The sequence below is a fragment of the Rhinolophus hipposideros genome, assembly GCF_964194185.1.
Source record: "Rhinolophus hipposideros genome assembly, chromosome: 19".
NCBI classification, from domain to species: Eukaryota; Metazoa; Chordata; class Mammalia; order Chiroptera; family Rhinolophidae; genus Rhinolophus; species Rhinolophus hipposideros.
The window spans coordinates 30919997-30937229 of NC_138065.1; the positions used below are offsets into that span (position 1 = coordinate 30919997).

Genomic DNA, 17233 nt, shown 5'->3' on the forward strand with positions numbered 1-17233 from the left:
CCCTGGAAGTCTCTCTGTGAAGCCCCTAGGTTTAAGGGGGAGGGCTGGGGGCCTCCTCCACGTCAAAGCCCAGGCCCAGCTTGTGTCTGGCGAAGGCTTCGGGCTCTCCCGAGACCATCTGAGGTGCTGTAAGATCCCGCTCTCCAGCCAATTTGTGCACACACAGGACGGCCCCGGCTCTCAGTTTGCCCAGCTCTAAAATGGGCATTCAGGGCCTTCCGACCCTGGGGATGTTGTATAAGAAGGCTGTACCGGGAGCTGGGTGGGAGGAAGATGGGGGGTGGAGAGCGGCTCCCGGTTAGTCTCTGGCAGCCAGGGGGAGGGTAAGCTGGTGGGTGCGGGAAAGAGCGGAGAGTCGTGCCCCGACGCACTGCCCGCGGGCGGCAGAGGAGCCCCCTCCATCCCCGGGCCTGGAGGCGGGGCCCCTCGCCCGGCGGCCCCTCCCAGCCCCTCCCTCCCGGCGCGGGCCTCCAGGGCCCGGCTGGCCCTCCCGCGGGCAGGCGGTGTTCGGGCACCACCGCGCTAGGAGCCGGCAGCTGCCAGCCCGTCCGCCAGCTGGGGCCATGGGCTGCGACGGCCGATTGTCGGGACTGCTCCGCCGCAACCTGCAGCCCACGCTTACCTACTGGAGCGTCTTCTTCAGCTTCGGCCTGTGCATAGCCTTCCTGGGGCCCACTCTGCTGGACCTGCGCTGCCAGACACACAGCTCGCTGTCCCAGATCTCCTGGGTCTTCTTCTCCCAGCAACTCTGCCTCCTGCTGGGCAGCGTCATCGGGGGCGTCTTCAAGAGGACGTGAGTTCTGGGCCCCCCGGCACGACCCTTCCGTCTCCCTAGGCTCTCTCTCTGTCCCCGCAGTGCTGGGACTGCGACCACCCCTCCCAGCTCGCCAGCTGTGTCCCCCTTGCCAAAAGGCTGCGCCCTTCCCATACCCCAGCTCTACCCGGAAAACTCTCTCCTGAGACTGAAGGTGATTTCTGGACTGTTTATTGGCCTTCACTCACCCCTGTGAGGGGATAAACCCAGGCTTCACTCCGCTTCCCCCACCCAAACCCCACTGGGAGAGGGGTGATGGAGTTTGCAGAGGTGGGAGGGTCTCCGTCCTGCAGACCGGATCTGAGGTTTGTCCTTAGCCCCTATTGCCCTGTGCAAAATTGGAAGTGAGGTGGAAGGAGAGTGGGATTGTCACCTCAGGTGCTCTGGTAGGTGCTGGAGCAGGCGGAGGCTGACAGATCGCTCTGGGGCCGGCTCCACTCACACCATCAGCTCCAGATCAGCTGACACAGGCTGTTCCTTTCTCCAGGTGGCCACAGGGCTGGTGGGTCCTGCTTTGCAAGGACCAGGGTTCCCTCATTGGAACCTGGAGGCAGAGCCCTTCTGCCTCTGAAACAGCTAGGGCCTTGTAGGGAAGAAGGTGCAGGGTGTCGTCACTTGTATCAACTTGGTAAGGTGACCCTCTGTCCCTGTGCCAGGGTCCCCCTCCACTCCCTCACCCCATGTTACTCCTCCTTGGCCTCTACTTAGGTCGGGGCTCTGGAGTGCCTGGCAGAGCCCCCTAAAGTCCCTCTTTTGGATTCCATTGCAGAGCCTCATTGTCCGGCTCAAATTGGACAGGGCCATCTCTGAGGAGCTCTTCAGAAAGGTAGCGGGATCACTCTCCTAGTGCAGCTGGGAAAACAGATCCAAGGCAGGAGATACATTACTTGCAAGCCGAAGGCTGCTGGAGATTGCCCTAGTCCCAGCTCCAGAGTGGCTGGTTTCCTGGATTGCATGGGCTCAAGCAAGCAGACAGCCTGGGAACAAAACCAGTTGGGCTATCCCAGAGAAACCTCTGTGGGCTTTTCTGAACCAAGGGTTCTCACTGTTTGGCTCACTCCTAGAGGTATCCATGAGGGTGGGTTTTACCATCCACCTGGCTTCCAGAGCTAATGGAAGACGGACACTTGTGTCATATAGATGGGCCCCACTTTAACATTATCAGTTAGGGAATGATTATCAAATCTTGTAAACTGAAGACTTCTCCTCTTAAGAAGCAAGTCTCCTTGTGAACACTAGTGTATTTGTGGGTTTTGTACAGGATTAGATGTATGTAAGATTCAGAAAATCTTAAGAAGCTCAAGATCCATTCTGATTCTGCCTAGAGTGTTTTTTTAAATTTACTTCTCAATTACAATTGGCATACAATATTATATTAGTTTCAGGTATACAACACAGTGATTTGACATTTCTATACCTCGCAAAGTAGTCACCTCGATAAGTCTAGTACCCATCTGGCATTACATATAATTATTGCAATATTATTGACTATATTCCTGGTGCTATACTTTATATCGCTGTGACTATTTTTATAACTGGCAATTTGTACTTCTTAATTCCTTTCACCTTTTTCATCCATTCCCCCAACCACCCTCCCATATGGCAATCATCAGTTTGTTCTCTGTATCTATGAATTTGTTTCTGTTTTGGTTGTTCATTTATTTTGTTTTTTTAGATTTCACATAGAAGTGAAATCATATGGTATTTGTCTATCTCAGTCTAACTTATTTTGCTTAGCATAATACCCTCTAGGCCATCCATGTTGTTGTAAATGGCAAGATTTCATTCTTTTTTATGGCTGAGTAATATTCCATTGTGTATATATACCACATCTTCTTTATCCATTTGTCTATCGATTGACACCTACGTTGCTTTCATATCTTGGCTATTGTGAATAATACTACAGTGAACCCAGGGGTGCACATAACTTTTCAAATTAGTATTTTGGATTTCTTCAGGTAAATACTCTGGAATGGAATTGCTGGGTCATATGGTAATTTTATTTTTAATTTTTTGCAGAACCTCCATTTTCCGTAGAGACTGCACCAATTTCCAATCCCACCAACAGTGCCAGGGTTCCCCTTTTCTCCACATCCTTGCCAACACTTGTTGTTTGTTGACTTATTGATGGTGGCCATTCTGACAGGCGTGAGGTGATATGCCCAGAAGTTATTAATTAGAAATCTGTGAAGGTGTTTTTCTGTTTTTGTTTTTATTTTTTTTAAGTATTTTGACTTACAAAAGCTCCCTTCCCTGGAACTTTTTAGGAACATGTGTAGTGCAAAGAACAGGAAGGGGAGTGAGGGCAATTCTGAATGGCAGGTCAATGGACAGATTTTGTAAAAACGGCAGGTGCACATCCAACTGGGCCATGTCTTCCTTATTTGCTTTGCACCTCCCTCAGGGTTCCTTACTCAGTAGGGGGCTCTGAACAGGCAGTGGAAAGGGTCTTGCAGCAGGAAACCAGTTCTCAGAAAGATGATAATAATAATAATAAACCAACTTTATTGAGCATTTTTCCAATGCCAAGCATTGTTCTTAGTACCTTACTTGTTTCAACTCATTTAATCTTCACAACAATCCTGAAGAGTAGTATTATTATTTCCATTTTATGCATAATGAAGCTGAGGCACAGAGAAGTTAAGGGACTTGCCCCAGGTCACACAGCTATTAAGAAGCTTAGCCAAAATTTGAACCCAGACATTTGCTTCTAGAACCAGATACTTTGAAATGCCTCTTGCTCTATGAATAGTCAGCTTCAGCTCTGCAAGGTACAAGTTATACCCTATATTCCCTGGACACGTTCCTGAGCTGACACTCCTGGGAAGGAAACTGGGCCTCTGGGGCTTCCTGCTGGGATCTGAGGGGTGAAGGTAGGGTAGGGTGGGGGGAGTAAGTCCTATCAATGTTTCAGGTTTAAATTCTGAACCTCAGTTTTCCCATCCCCAAGACAAAATGTCACAAAGAACTCTTTCCTTTGGTTAAGAGCAAAGCAGACTTCAGCGAAAATGGAGGAATATCACAGGGGTGGCCTCTATGTAGGTGGGAGTCACCACTTAGCTAGGGCTGGACAGCTTAAGAGACTCCCCATCCCCTCAACAAACAGAACCTCCACCAGCCCAGAAACCAACTTCCAAAGTTTGATTGTTTGGGGCCTCCCCAAGTCTCAGTTAAAATGCTAATACCCCTACAAATGCTTTTCAGCTTAAGTGGTTACTGGCTAGTGCACCAGGCCAGCTGTTGCGGGGGAGTAGGGGAGAGTATGAAGCTATGGGGAGAGGAGAGTTTGGGCAGTGCTTCTTTATCTAGGATTCCTGCTCAATCCTGCCTACTGCTTGGCCCAGACTGAGGATCAGGGCTGAGTAGTGTGTCTGGTTGCCTCCATAGGGATGTGCATTGGAGGGACTGGGTGTGGAAAGCCTTGGATGTTAGAGTGAATGCAGAGGACGACAGGAGCCCTTGGCTCAGGGCAGGACCAGTGTTTGCTCCCATGCCCTTGCTTTCTCGCAGGCACGTGCTCTCTGCTCTCTCTCTCTCTCTCTCTCTCTCTCTCTCTCTCTCTCTCTCTCGCTCCTAGCATAGACAGAGATCTTGAAGGAGGCCACCACATGCAGGCCAAGATGGAGAAAGGTGCAAATAGGTTCAGAAGAACCAGGATTAGACCTTCCTCAGGAGAGAAGGAAATCGGTCAAAGAGAACACAAAGCCATCTGGCTGGCAGGGTGTATTTAGACAAAAGGTTAGGATTTCTTTCCTGGTTTCTTGGAGACCTGTCTAACCACTCTGGGCAGTTTGGGAGACCCTTTATCTCAAAGGCATCAGGGTAGATAAATGGCTTTTAGAGTTTCCCAGCTTACCTTGAGAAAAGCTTGGCCTCTCCCCTGCCCACTTGACTGAAGGCTTGTTGAGTTCTTCCCTTCTTTGCCCTATTCATTATCTCCTCTACCTTTTCCCTCAAATTCGTGCAAGTCCTGCCTTGCCCAAGACCCAGCTCTGACTCTCTCCTGCCCCTTGTGAGAAACTCAGTCTTTTCTGCAAGATTCTCCAGGCCACTCTCAGACCTGCTTCCCCATGCTGGCCGCTGCCGTCCCTGAAATACAATACAAAAGCGTGCTCCCTCCCGAGGTGGGCCCTCGGTTGGTCTCCCATCTAGAAAGCCTGTATCTCTCCCTCCAGCAGTTTATCTACCTTTCAGCAAGCAACAAACCTGGGCCGAAAGCCTATGGGCGTATACCACCAGGAATTGTTCTTGCTTTAAAAATCCTTCTCAGCATATGACCCAACAATTCTACTCCTAGGTATATGCCTCAAAGAACTAAAAACATATGTCCACACCAAAACTTATACATGAATGTTCATAGCAGCTTTATTCATGATAGACAAAAAATGGAGACAAACCAAATGTCCACCAACAAAATGTATATCCATAAAATGGAATATTATCCAGCCATAAACAGGAATAAAGTACTGATACATGCTACAACGTGGAGGAACCTTGAAAACATTATGCTGAATGAACAAAGGCAGACACAAAAGATGACATACTATGTGATTTCATTTATATGAAAGTTCAGAACAGGACAATCTGCAGATACAGAAAGTAGATAAATTGCTGCATGGGCTGGAGTTTGGAGAGGAGTGGGTAGTGACTGCACATTGGTACGGATTTCTTTTGCTCTTTGCTCTAAATTTAGATTGTGGTCATGGGTTTACAACTGTGAACATACTAAAATTCATTGAATTGTATACTTTGAATAGATGAATTTTATGGTATGTAATTATATCTCAGGTTTTTTTTTTATTAAAAAAAAGTCTCAAGACTCATCCCACCCCTTTATTCACTCATTCAACAAATCTCTCTTGAACCAGACCTTGTTTTCAAGCAGCTTACCTTCTGGAAGACTATTTTAGTAAAATGAAGGAAACAAAGCAGGGTAAGGATGGAGAGTAGCAGAGTTGGGGGTGAGTAACAGAAGGTCAGGGAAGGCCTCTCTGAGGAGGTGACATTTGAGCTGACACCTGATTGAGAGGAGCGAGCCATGCATGCAAAGAACTGGGGGAGAGGTGTTATAGGCTGACAGAAGTGCAAGTCCAGCCAATGTGTAAGGAGCACTCCCTGCGAGCCCAGCACCATATTGGGCCAGGGTACGTCATCATGCGAAAGGTACAGCCCCAACCTGAGTCTACCAGAGTAGTCCTGCCTTAGGTAGGGATGTCCCCAAGACAAGCTTAGCTGTTCCTTCTTCTGGGTATCCCCAGCCTTGAAACAGCGCCCTGAATAAGCTAGGTGTCAGTGTAAGGGTGACCCAGCTAGAGGAGGCCTCTTTTCCTCTGGCCCCTTCCTCAGTCTAAGCTGCCCCTTCACTATTGCCTAGCTTGAGCTGCAGTTTCCAGCTTGCCCAGGGGGTGCCCTGTCTCCCATTTCTTATCCCAGGCTCCCCCTCCTCTCTTGGGGGCTGCCTGCCCTTTTGGGGTGCAGAGGTGCTGGGGATGCCTCTGACTCCTCCTCGGTTCTGCACTCTGCCCGTCCCCTGGTCCTTCAAGGAAGGAGATCATCCAGGGTAGACAGGGGGATCCTTTGTGGCAAAAATGTGAGAATATCAGTGCCCATTCTGGGAGTCGCTCATTCCAACCTGAGGTCACTCAGTCTGTGGTGGTAAGGCTCTGGGCCTCAGCAGCAGTTCTCCCCACCCCTGGGCAGTGCAGGGCAGGACAGGCTGCTGACACCTTACTGCTTGAGCCCCTCCCCTGTTTCGAAGCCAAGCAGCCCCTCATCTTATCCCAGAACCTAGAGGGCCACAGCAGATGCTCACAGTAAGGCCAAGTCCAGGTGATCACGTGTGCCCTGTGGGTAAGGCAGACCACCTGGCTGACAGGGTCAGCAGTGTGCTCAAGGTCACACAGCAAACTGGCAGGGCCGGCAGAGCCACTGCCAGGCTGGGGGAGGACCTGGCTCCCTGCCCTCCCTCCCCTTTTGCACCTTCCATGTGGAGCTGTCAATGAGTAACTTGGACATTTTTCAGGCTTCCTAAGGAAGGGTTCCCTGAACTGTTTAGGCCATTCCTGGGAGTGAGACCCTTCTTCTGTTAGCCTAATTCACCTCTGAACCCAGAACCTGGGGAGGGCAGATCAGTGACACTACGCGGGCCTTTGCCTGGGTTGGGAGTCAAGAAACTGGATCCGGCTTGGCGTTACTCAGCTCTCCTTCTCTGTCTGGGATGGGTTCCTGATCTGTAACATGAGGGGTAGGACTCTTAGGTCCTTGTTGTCACTCTTGCAGTTACTGGACCAGCCTCCTGGGTCCCTCCAGACAGCACTGCAGCAGGAACAGAGGCAGGGCCTGGGGAGAGAATCCAGGATCTGGCACCAGCCTCTGCTCCCCTCTTGTAGGGTGTGCTTCTCTGGGCCTGGCAGTGCTTTCTGGGAGAGCCCAGGGCCAGCATGGAGGGAGTGCGCATCTGGGAGGGGGGCCACAGGGGGTGGGGGGGGGAGATCCCAGTAAGTGAGCAAAGGCGAATTAGCTAGAACATCACACTGACTCCACACAGCAGCGTCAGGAGGCAGAGCCTACTATCCCCATTTTATAGTGGAAGAAATGGAAGCTCAGAGGGCAATGTGTAAGTGGCTTGCCCGACGCCATCTGCTGGAAGTAGCAGAGGTGGGCCTAGACCAGTCTTCTGATTGCAGATCCCACCACATCCAAACTGCCAAAGCTGTTTCGACATTATTTCATAATTTTCAAGTGCCCACATTCCTGGGAGGGGCTGGTGACCAAACCATTAAGTGACCAAGCCGATTAGTGTATTGCAGCCTGGCTCTGGGATGTATCTGGGACTCATTTTTTCTTGGCAACAACATGCTCTTCTAAAAAACTTTGTTCAGGCTGACTTGGACTGCACAGGCACAGCCCTGCTGAAGCAACTGGGGAGAGCGGGCAGCCTGCCATCCAAACACAAGCTTTCCTGGGTTGCAGCTGTCCTTTCACTGGGAACAGGTCTCCATCCCCTTCATGCCCAGGAACCCCAGGCCCAGGATGGGCTTGGCCTTCCTCAGCTCCAGCTGGCGGGTGGCAAGCTGGACATGGTCCAGGGGGTGGCAGGAGACACAGGGAGGGGCCTTCCCAGGCCAGTCTCCCTCCAGCCTCTCTTTTCCACCTGTTCTCTCTTGCCTGTCACTGGGCCTGGGAATAAGAAAACACCCTGTGGGCATCGAGTGTCCTTCTGAAGAATGACAAGGTGAGAGGACACAAATGGGAGAGAGCAGAGGCCTGACAGGGCAGCCCGCTGGCCGCTGGCCCTTCCCCATCTCCTGAGCCTCCTTATTCCACTCAGCACCTTCCTGGCGTGTCTCTGTCACTCCCATGCAATCCCACGTCAGCCCCCTAACAGGCTCCAGCCCCTTCTCCAGGCCACTGTGTGTGCGGTGATAAGACAAGCCTTCCTCAGCACTGTTCCAGCTCCACTAGCAACGTCCAGTAACTCAGATTGAGCACCTTCTCGGGGCCAGGCACGGTGCCTGGGCTCCCACAATGGACAGGCCGCGCATGCCTGGGAGGCCTGTGCTGGAGCCAGCAGTTATTATATGAAGCATGTGGAGCTCCCTTAACAGCAGCAGAGGGACCACTGTGGGCTCATGTTCTAGCTACTACAGCTGTTCACCGTTGCTTCCTGAGACCAGACTGCAGAATTCGGCCTCGTGCTCCAGCCTGGCTGGGTCTGGATCTGTGGCCCAGAACCAGCTCTCTGTCTCTCTGTCTCTCTGTCTCTCTGTCTCTCTGTCTCTCTGTCTCTCTGTCTCTGTCTCTCTCTCTCTCTCTCTCTCTCTCTCTCTCTCTCTCTCTCTCTCTCTGCCCTCTCACCATGGAAAAGCAGCATGGCTTAGGGATTATCAAGCCAGAAAACCTGGGTTTCAGTCCAGGCTCTGTCTGCTACTTTTTCAGCCTCAGTTTACTCGTGGGTCAACAATTGCACAGTCCACCTCACAGCATTGTCGTGTGCACCAGTGTCTTAGACACTCTAAACAAATGTTGGTCATTGTCCTGTAAACTTATTTTCTTTTCCCACATTTCCCCACAGCTGCTCCCCATGCCAGTGACTGATCCCAGGCCCCGTTTCCTCGGGACTTTGCTACAGGACTGATTACTAACTACTTTTATCCAGGTTTTTCAGGACAGTATAATAATGTGTTAATTCTTTAAGAGAGTATTTGTACTTGGGACATCCGTGCTTCACCGCAGAGTGGTGAGGTGGTGGGAACGTCACCCCTCCCTGCGGACCAGTACCAGGTCAATGCAGGGAACATTTGAAGGGGAGAGAGGGGACCCTCTTGCTATTCCTGAAGTCAGGCCACCCAGGAGCCTGTCTAGTCTATGTTATTCAGGGAAAGGAAGGGGAAAGAGAGAGAGAAAGCTATTATGAGAGGCTTGCTCTCTATAGAGAGCCTATAGAGGTGTGGGCATCACCTCTGTGCGAAATACAGATGAAAGTAAGAAGCATCTGCCCGGTTGCAGGAAGCAGAAACACCTGAAGCTCAGGGAGCGAGCGGCCCAGGCTGTCAGTGCTGGGGGACTGCAAAGCAGCAATGCAAGGGGGTACAGGGGTCATCAGAAGGGACCTGAACAGGCATTCCCACAACACAACCTCCCTGTTTTCCTCACAGTCTGTGTGGAGGGGGGAAGAAGGGGCGAGGGGGAGGCGAAGTGAACTCTCCCTCTCCCCTCACGTAGCTCTGAGCTGGGAACAGGCGGGGGTCATGATCAGTAACCTGCCCAGAGGATCAACCTGAAAACAACAAAAGAGAAAATAACAAACTGCTGCTATCAGCAGAGCCCTTCTGATAAAGGATTTAATCAAAGATTGGCAAGATGAGAAGCTGAGAGCCAAGGGGTGAGAGGCAAGAGCCTCTGGGAAAAGACAGCCTGGAGAGTCTTTTGGAGGCATCTCTCTTTTCCTCAATGTGCTGGAAACTCAGACATGTCTTCTCGCCGCGTACTCCATCCCCGCTCCAGGTCCAGCAGCCACAGAGGCTGACTGAGGGCTCCCCAAATTTTCATAATCTGATAAAGTTCCTCCACAGCCTCTCCCTTTGAGAACCTTTTCACTGCCCAATCTCCTTTCCTCCACATCAGCCTTTAAGACTTGTCCCAGAAAATACGAGGCTTCCTACCTTTCTCTGGGAGTCTGGTTATTGGACAGAGTGTACCGAAAAGACCTTGACAGAGCCTTAAACACTCCATTCATTTGTTCACGCATCCATTCATTCACTCATGGGGGACAGGCCCTCAGCCGGCCTGCTGTGGGCTCCTTGGGGGGGATACCTCTCAGGGGAGATGGCCAGGGCCTTCTTTCCGGACTCTTGCCAGGCACAGAATCCAACACCTCTGCCCACAGAAGGGCCACAGAATTACCCAAATGTCTCAGCTGTGGCTTTGGTTCGTGCAGTTCAGGTCTGGACCTGCAAAGGGCCTGGCATGGGGAGGACATCCTGCAGCCCAGGTCAGGGATTTGGGGTTCAGGTTCCATCCCCTAGCCCACTTCCAGTTTCATGCATGTGGCACAGTTCCCATGAAATGCTCGAAGCAGATTCCCCTCTAATAGTTTATAAGTAAACAATATAAAGTTGCTTATAAGTAAAATAATAGCAGTTATGCATTGTTAAGGCCCATTGTGTTCCCCATTACGTGGTCTCTCGAGTCCTCACAACCACCCTGTGAGGTAGGGATTATTCTCAGAGGAGACTGAGCCTCATTAAACATCTTGTCCACGACCCATAGCTATGAGTGACAGAGCTATTTCCTCAGATCCCTTCCCCCTTCTACCAGAGGGGGGGACTGTCCCCCAGGGCCACCAAGTATGTGGAGGACAAGGGCTCCCTTTGAGGGGCTCTGGGCCCCCCACTGACCTCACTCCTCTGTGCCCGCAGCCTGGCCCAGTCACTGTGGGCCCTCTTCACCTCTTCTCTGGCCATCTCCCTGGTGTTTGCCGTCATCCCCTTCTGCAGTGACGTGAAGGTGCTGGCCTCCGTCATGGCACTGGCGGGCCTGGCCATGGGCTGTATCGACACTGTGGCCAACATGCAGCTGGTGAGAATCTACCAGAAGGACTCGGCCGTCTTCCTTCAGGTGCACTCACCGGGCGGGTGTGGGGCTGGGTGGTGGCGAGGGCCCCGTGCCTCTGTCCATCTCTCCCCAGGGCTCAGTGTCTTTGCTCCTAGGCAGGGGTGTTGGCACAGAAAGAGCACCGGGGTCTCAGTTTGCTTTGACCAGCTATCTCTGGGCTTGGGTGTTCTCATCTCTGAAATGGGGTAATGAGCCCTGCCTGCAGGGTGGTCATGGGAATCTAAGTTTACAAACACCAGAAAGGTGTTTGTAAACTAGGAAATAGATTGATGGGAGGGCTGGCTGTTTTCCTCCTGTCTCTTTCCCTCTCTCTGTGTTTCTTTTTTTCTTGTCCTCCCAGTTACCCAGGACTCCAGTACAGCCTTCTCCTTTATTAGGCCTCCTTCCCTTTGATGCATGCTAACATGGGAACAGCCCCCCTGAGGGTTAAGATGTAGGAAAGGAGGGAGGATGAGGGAGGGGATTGGCCACTGTCACCACATTATCCCAGAACAAGCAGGTGGCTGAGATGAGCTCACTCCTCTCCTCTCCTGCCTCTCACTCCCTTGCTCCCCACTCTGCCCAGGCAGGGGCTCCCCAGATGGGGACAAGGTGGCGAAGGGGTATGAAGCTTGATGTCCCCCTACCCATCCTTCCTCTCTTCCCTCCCAGGTTCTCCATTTCTTTGTGGGCTTTGGGGCTCTGCTGAGTCCCCTGATTGCTGATCCCTTCCTGTCGGAGGCCAACTGCTTGCCTGCCAATAGCACAGCCAACGCCAGCTCCGGCAGCCTCCTCTTCCATGCGTCCAGAGTCTTGGGCCAGCCCCACACTACAGCCCGGCCTTGGTCCAACCAGACGCTGCCCGGGGTGTCCCCGCAGGATGGGGTAGGGACCCACATGTCCTATGCCTTCTGGATCATGGCCCTGATCAACGTAAGTGCCACTGGGGCAGGGCTGAGTGGGGACTAGAAGATAGTCGCATGTATCAGACTATAACCAGTTCCCAGTGTGGATTCTTCTGATTCTGAGAAATGGGCTGGGGCTGAGGTATGTCCTCAGGAAGGCGAGAGGATGGGAGAACTCACCCCTCAGATTCATCTGAACACCAAGGGGTTGCAGAAGATCGTCTCTGAGGTCCTTCAGTGGTGACACCCTGTGATTGCGATTCCCAAGGGAGGTAAAGCGGTGAACAAGTTTAGTGAAGTCAAGGTCAAATTTCAAGTCATCTGAGGCTCTGTGGGAAACCTGCCCTTCTCCTCCAAGGTCAGATGAAGCCAGCCCTGGGCCAGAGCATCGCAGACCAGACCAAGCTCCTCTCCAGGATACTTCATAGCTGGTGGGGTTGTTTTGTGCCCTGCTATGAGGGGGGGCTCCTGTGGCGGCCGGGAGATAAATAACATGACCTCTGAGGGACCCTGCCTGCCAAGGCCGCCTTGGTGGGAGCAGAGAGGGCGACCGCGGCACTGTGACTGGGTTGGACGCTGAGTCCCCCCTGAACCCCCAGCTCACATCCTCTCCTGCCATGTCAGCACTGACTCTGGTCTCTGGCTGGAAACTTCCTCTGATGTTCTGCAGCCCAAGGTGGGTTCTCCCATGTTAGCCCAGGCTGGGGCCAGAGGGAGAGGTGGGGAGACTCCCCCACCCCAAGCCCTGCCCCCGCTTGGGAAACAGTATCAGGCGCAGCCCTGGCCTCCTGGGGGGGCCTAGTACGGGCTGGGAGTAGCTGGTATTTCAGGTGGCTGTTGGCCTGCTGGCTGTGGGATGGCATCGCCATGAGGCTTATCACTCTGACTTAGAGCTTGGCCTGTACTGCACATACTTGTCACCCTTCCAGAGGCAGGGAGGCTGGGTTCAGGCATAACAGCAGCTACCCAGCTGCCACTGGGCCTCAGAATGATGTTGTGCATATAACATTGAAACGGGCTCTTGAGGCCACCCAGTCCCACTGAGCAGCAGGGCAGAGGGTGTAATACCATCACTGGCTCAAGGCCCTGATAGGGGTTTGCAAGTGGCCAGGCCAGCCTGGAACCCCAACTCCCTGGGGGCTCTCAGAAATGCTCCTTCCCTTTTCTGCTGTACCCATCATTGTTTTGGAAACAATGCAGCTTTGGGCCTGTGCTCTCCAAGGGGGACCTGCGAAGGAAAGGTTCACTGTCAGTACAATGTGAAGGCGGGGACTCGGGGACCAGGAAGCCGAAGGTCCAGCACAAGCCTAGGGTCTGTTTTCTCCTGCCCCATGAGGAACAGACTGGAGGCACTTTGTTTGCTGCAGGATTTCCGGACTTCTCCATGAGTTTGTGTCTGAAGATAAACAGTCCACCACAGAGGAAAACGAGGCTGTGCAAGCATGTGGGCATATGCATGTGCACACACACACACAGGCACACACACAGGCACACACAGGCACACACAGGCACACACACAGGCACACACACAGGCACACACAGGCACATACAGGCACACACCCACACACAGACATACACACAGGCACACACAGGCACATACAGGCACACAGGCACATACACACGCGCACACTCAGATGCACACACACACAGGAACACACAGACACACAGGCACGCGCACACACAGGCACGCGCACACACACACAGGCGTGCGCGCACACACAGGCACAGGCACATACAGGCACACACACAGGCGTGCGCGCACACACAGGCACACACACACAGGCACAGCCCACCTGGCACTCTGACTTTTAAGGTGGAGCCTGCCTTCCCTGAATGGGCTTCTACAGATGGGGTGTACTCCTGTGGCAATGCCAGCTAATCGTCTGGAAAGTCCTGCCCACCACCCACCTCTCTGGAAAGCCCCACCTGAGTGATCGCGCCCCTTTTACAGCTGTTTCCCCTTGGCCTTCACCCAGGCATTCTGCCACTGCAGGACTCTGTGTGTGGATTTCCTGTTTCCCCCATCAGACTAGAGGGAGGGCCTCATCTTCCCCTGCAGACCTGGGACTCCTGAGAGCAGGGGTTGTGTCTCCTCCCATTCAGGCCGGATTTGTGGCTCTAACTCTGCCAGGCAGAGTCTGACTTTGACTTATTTTTGAGTGTGGAAGGAGGCTCCCAAGGTGCCCCCAGGGAGGTGTCAGCACAGGGGTGGTGTTCAGGTGACTTGAAAAAATGACCGTGGGAGCCAAGCTGGCTCCAGGCTAGGAGAGGCTCCCGCAGAGCAGTCCCAGGCAGGGGCTGGCAGTTGCTGACTTCCACCTCTACCTGCCAGCTTCGCCTGCCAGCCCAGAGGAGCCCATCAGCCTCTGAGAAACTTCTGCAGCTCCCTGAACTGCCTTTTTCCTAAGCAGGAGAAACTGGATGAAGTTGCAGCAGCAAGGGCAGAGGCTAGACTGGATGAGGAGCTTCCTGGCAGCCAGGGTGCTTAGACAGCCAGGGTACTTGAGGGATGTGGCGGAGGCTTCTCCAGGCAACCTCAGAAGCAGGAAACACTTCTCATTGCCCTGGGGAGTTCATAAAACCTAAGTGGCTTAATGTAAATAGCAGTGAACTTAACATTGGGCGTGTTGCAAGAAGCATTCATTTGTTAATCAAAAGGAGTCCTTGTCCTTCAAGACGTGAAGACCCTGAGGATCGCCTTTAACCTCTAACCTCCTGGGGTGTAACATCACCGAGACAACTTCTGAGGTGGCGATGGCAGTGGACAGAATCAGTATGCCCAGGTCCCAGTGCTGCTCTGCCCCCAGTCAGTTGTGTGACCAGCACTAATGCTCGCTGGGTCTCTAGCTTACCACTCGGGTCTCTTCTTACAGTACTAGGTTCTGTAATAGGTTCTGACAAAGTGAAAACTTTGAGCCTCATTTGCCCCCATCTGGAAAATGGGGATAGTAATTCCCCCCAGCATGTTTTACTGAGCTGTGATGAACGAAAGCAAAACTTCTTTGTAAAGCAACACAGGATCTGCCAGCATGACAGAGTGTGAGGCCGTGTTCCGGCACGTCCAGGACAAGGCTGGTGGAAATGAGTTTATCTCTGGCACCTCTCCTGTGCCAGCTGAAGCCCAGTGTGAGTCCAAGCTTTGCATGTGACAAGTACCTGTGTTTTTAGGGAAACGAATGTGGCTAAGGCTGGACAGCAGTGACACACAGCCTGCCCTGAGTGAGGGCTGCAATAGCTGGCGACACCTTGGAAATAGCTGGGCACCCTTGGAAAAGAGCTCTCTTCTCCCAGGAATGTGCAGACATGAGCCATCTGGGCTTGTAGGCGTAGGCCAGGCATGGGAAGCGGGGAGCCTGACAGGAACGAGGCTCTCCTGACCCTCTGCCCACCCCCAGCTCCCAGTGCCCATGGCTGTGCTGTATCTGCTGTCCAAAGAGCGGCTGCTGACCTGCTGCCCTCAGAGGAGGCCCCTGCTCCTGTCTGCAGATGAGCTCGCCCTGGAGACACAGCCTCCTGAGAAGGAAGACGCTTCCTCGCTGTCCCCAAATATTCAGCCACACTCAGGTGGGGGCTCTAATGAACTTTCATGCTCACAGCCCCACACCAAGGCTCCTCTGGCAGCCCCTCCCCCAGAGGGTGACCATAGGTCACAGGTGATAATGGTTGGAAAAGAACCTTGGCACCAATGGTCTGGTGAGGCAGGAGATGGAGCAACCTGGCCAAGAGAATGAGGAAGGCAGACTTCTGGCTCCAAACTCCTCGTAACTCTGCCTGTGTGACCTTGGGCAAGTTACTTGACCTCTGGACAGGGGCTATTCCTAACAGATGGTTGAAGCTAGAGGAGGAAGGCGGCAGTAAGTGGTCCCCCATTCTTCCAGGGTTCTGTCAGCCACTTCCCCTGGGCATGCAAAGGAAAGGGAGCAGAGGCTGAGACTCACCCTTGTTCTTGTGTCTCATCCAGCGCATGAGGACCTGTTCAGTTGCTGCCAAAGGAAGAACTTCAAAGGAGCCCCTTATTCCTTCTTCGCCATCCACATCACAGCTGCCCTGGTCCTGTTCATGACCGATGGAATGATGGTGAGCCTGCCCTCGGGGTGTACCTTCTTGGGGGACCATCCACCTGAGACTCAAGTCTGGGAATGGCAAGAGAGAGGGGTATCAAGGTTTCCTGGAGACCTCACCTGTAAAATTTAAATTAAAAAGAAGTCCTGGGGAAAACGGTCTCCAGAGTCATTCACAGCCCCTTGGTACTATAGCCTTCTGTCCTGGTCAATTATTTATATTTTTGATAACTCTGTAGATAGGGGCATATAGATTTGTTACTGAGTATAGGATACCCACATTTTTAAAAAGGGCAGAGCCCTATTCCCTCAAGTAGAGGTCATGCCAAGTAAACGTAGGGAACTGTTTCCTGGAATCCATTCCACACCTGGGCTTCTGGAGCCACGTTGTAAACAAGCTACAGGCAGCACCTTGGCCCAGCTATTCAGTCCACTTTGGACCTGTTACACTTTTTAATGCCTTTTGCCAGAAATCTCTAAGAATTGGATTAGGACAGGTTTGAATGGCTAATTAACTGAATGCCATATGAGGGACTCTTCAAAGAGAAGAGCCTAAAAACTTAGGTGACGTGGTGGAAAGCACTCGTGACAGTACTGGTTGGCTTCCAACTCTCAATGTGACCTTGGGCAAGTCACTTCTCTTTACCCTCCCATCTATAAAATGAGATGTTTGTGCACACTTTTTTGTTTGTTTGTTTTAGCTGCAGCAAATTTCCTTCAACAAAACACTTTCTGTGGAATCCTCATAAATAAAACACGCAGTGGAACCCTGTTCTATTGAAGGGGGCCACAGTGCTTGTGTGCCCAGACCCCATGGGCTCCCTATGGACATACACCTCCCTGGAACCCCTAGGCCTCCGCAGGTGCCGTCTGGGAACTGCGGCACCCTAGGTTCTGTTCTCAGCTCGGGCCTGTGTGTACTGTGTGATCTTGGTCCCAAACCCACCCTTTGTTGAGCCTCTAGGAGCGGGACCAGTCCTCCCTGCTCCCACACCACTCTTGCCGAGCCAGGCTTCATTTCCCAAGATTATGGTCTGGCTGTGCGGCAAGTGTGCTCAGCAGGGCCTGTCTCTCCACAGGGGGCATACTCCACCTTTGTGTACAGCTATGCAGTGGAGAAGCCGCTGTCCCTGGGACACAAGGTGGCCGGCTACCTCCCCAGCCTCTTCTGGGGCTTCATCACCCTGGGTCAGCTTGTCTCCATTCCCATCTCCTCCAGAGTGAACCCAGCCACCATGGTTTTCATCAATGTGGTAAGTGGCCTTCCACTTCTTGGGGACCCAGGAGAACCATTCACTCCTGGTCCTATCACTGCTCCAGGACTTTTGCTCAGGACTGGACTCTGCCAATAGGGTGGG

General features: G+C 52.7%; 1 protein-coding gene across 13 annotated transcripts in view; it reads left to right on the forward strand.

Annotated features, from left to right (window-relative positions):
* Positions 1-362: 362 nt before the first annotated feature.
* MFSD4A (major facilitator superfamily domain containing 4A) overlaps positions 363-17233 on the forward strand; it is a 28756-nt gene continuing 11885 nt past the window's right edge. For 4 of the 13 annotated variants that reach the window (XM_081025333.1, XM_081025339.1, XM_081025327.1 and 1 more), the window contains exons 1-6: positions 446-793; positions 10735-10933; positions 11582-11842; positions 15210-15378; positions 15776-15891; positions 16955-17128. In XM_081025333.1, the coding sequence (XP_080881459.1) occupies positions 564-793; positions 10735-10933; positions 11582-11842; positions 15210-15378; positions 15776-15891; positions 16955-17128 (1149 nt within the window). In that variant the 5' untranslated portion in view covers positions 446-563. Of the gene's footprint in view, positions 794-10734; positions 10934-11581; positions 11843-15209; positions 15379-15775; positions 15892-16954; positions 17129-17233 lie in introns of all 13 variants that reach the window. The other 9 variants (XM_081025332.1, XM_081025337.1, XM_081025329.1 and 6 more) reach the window with 4 other exon arrangements.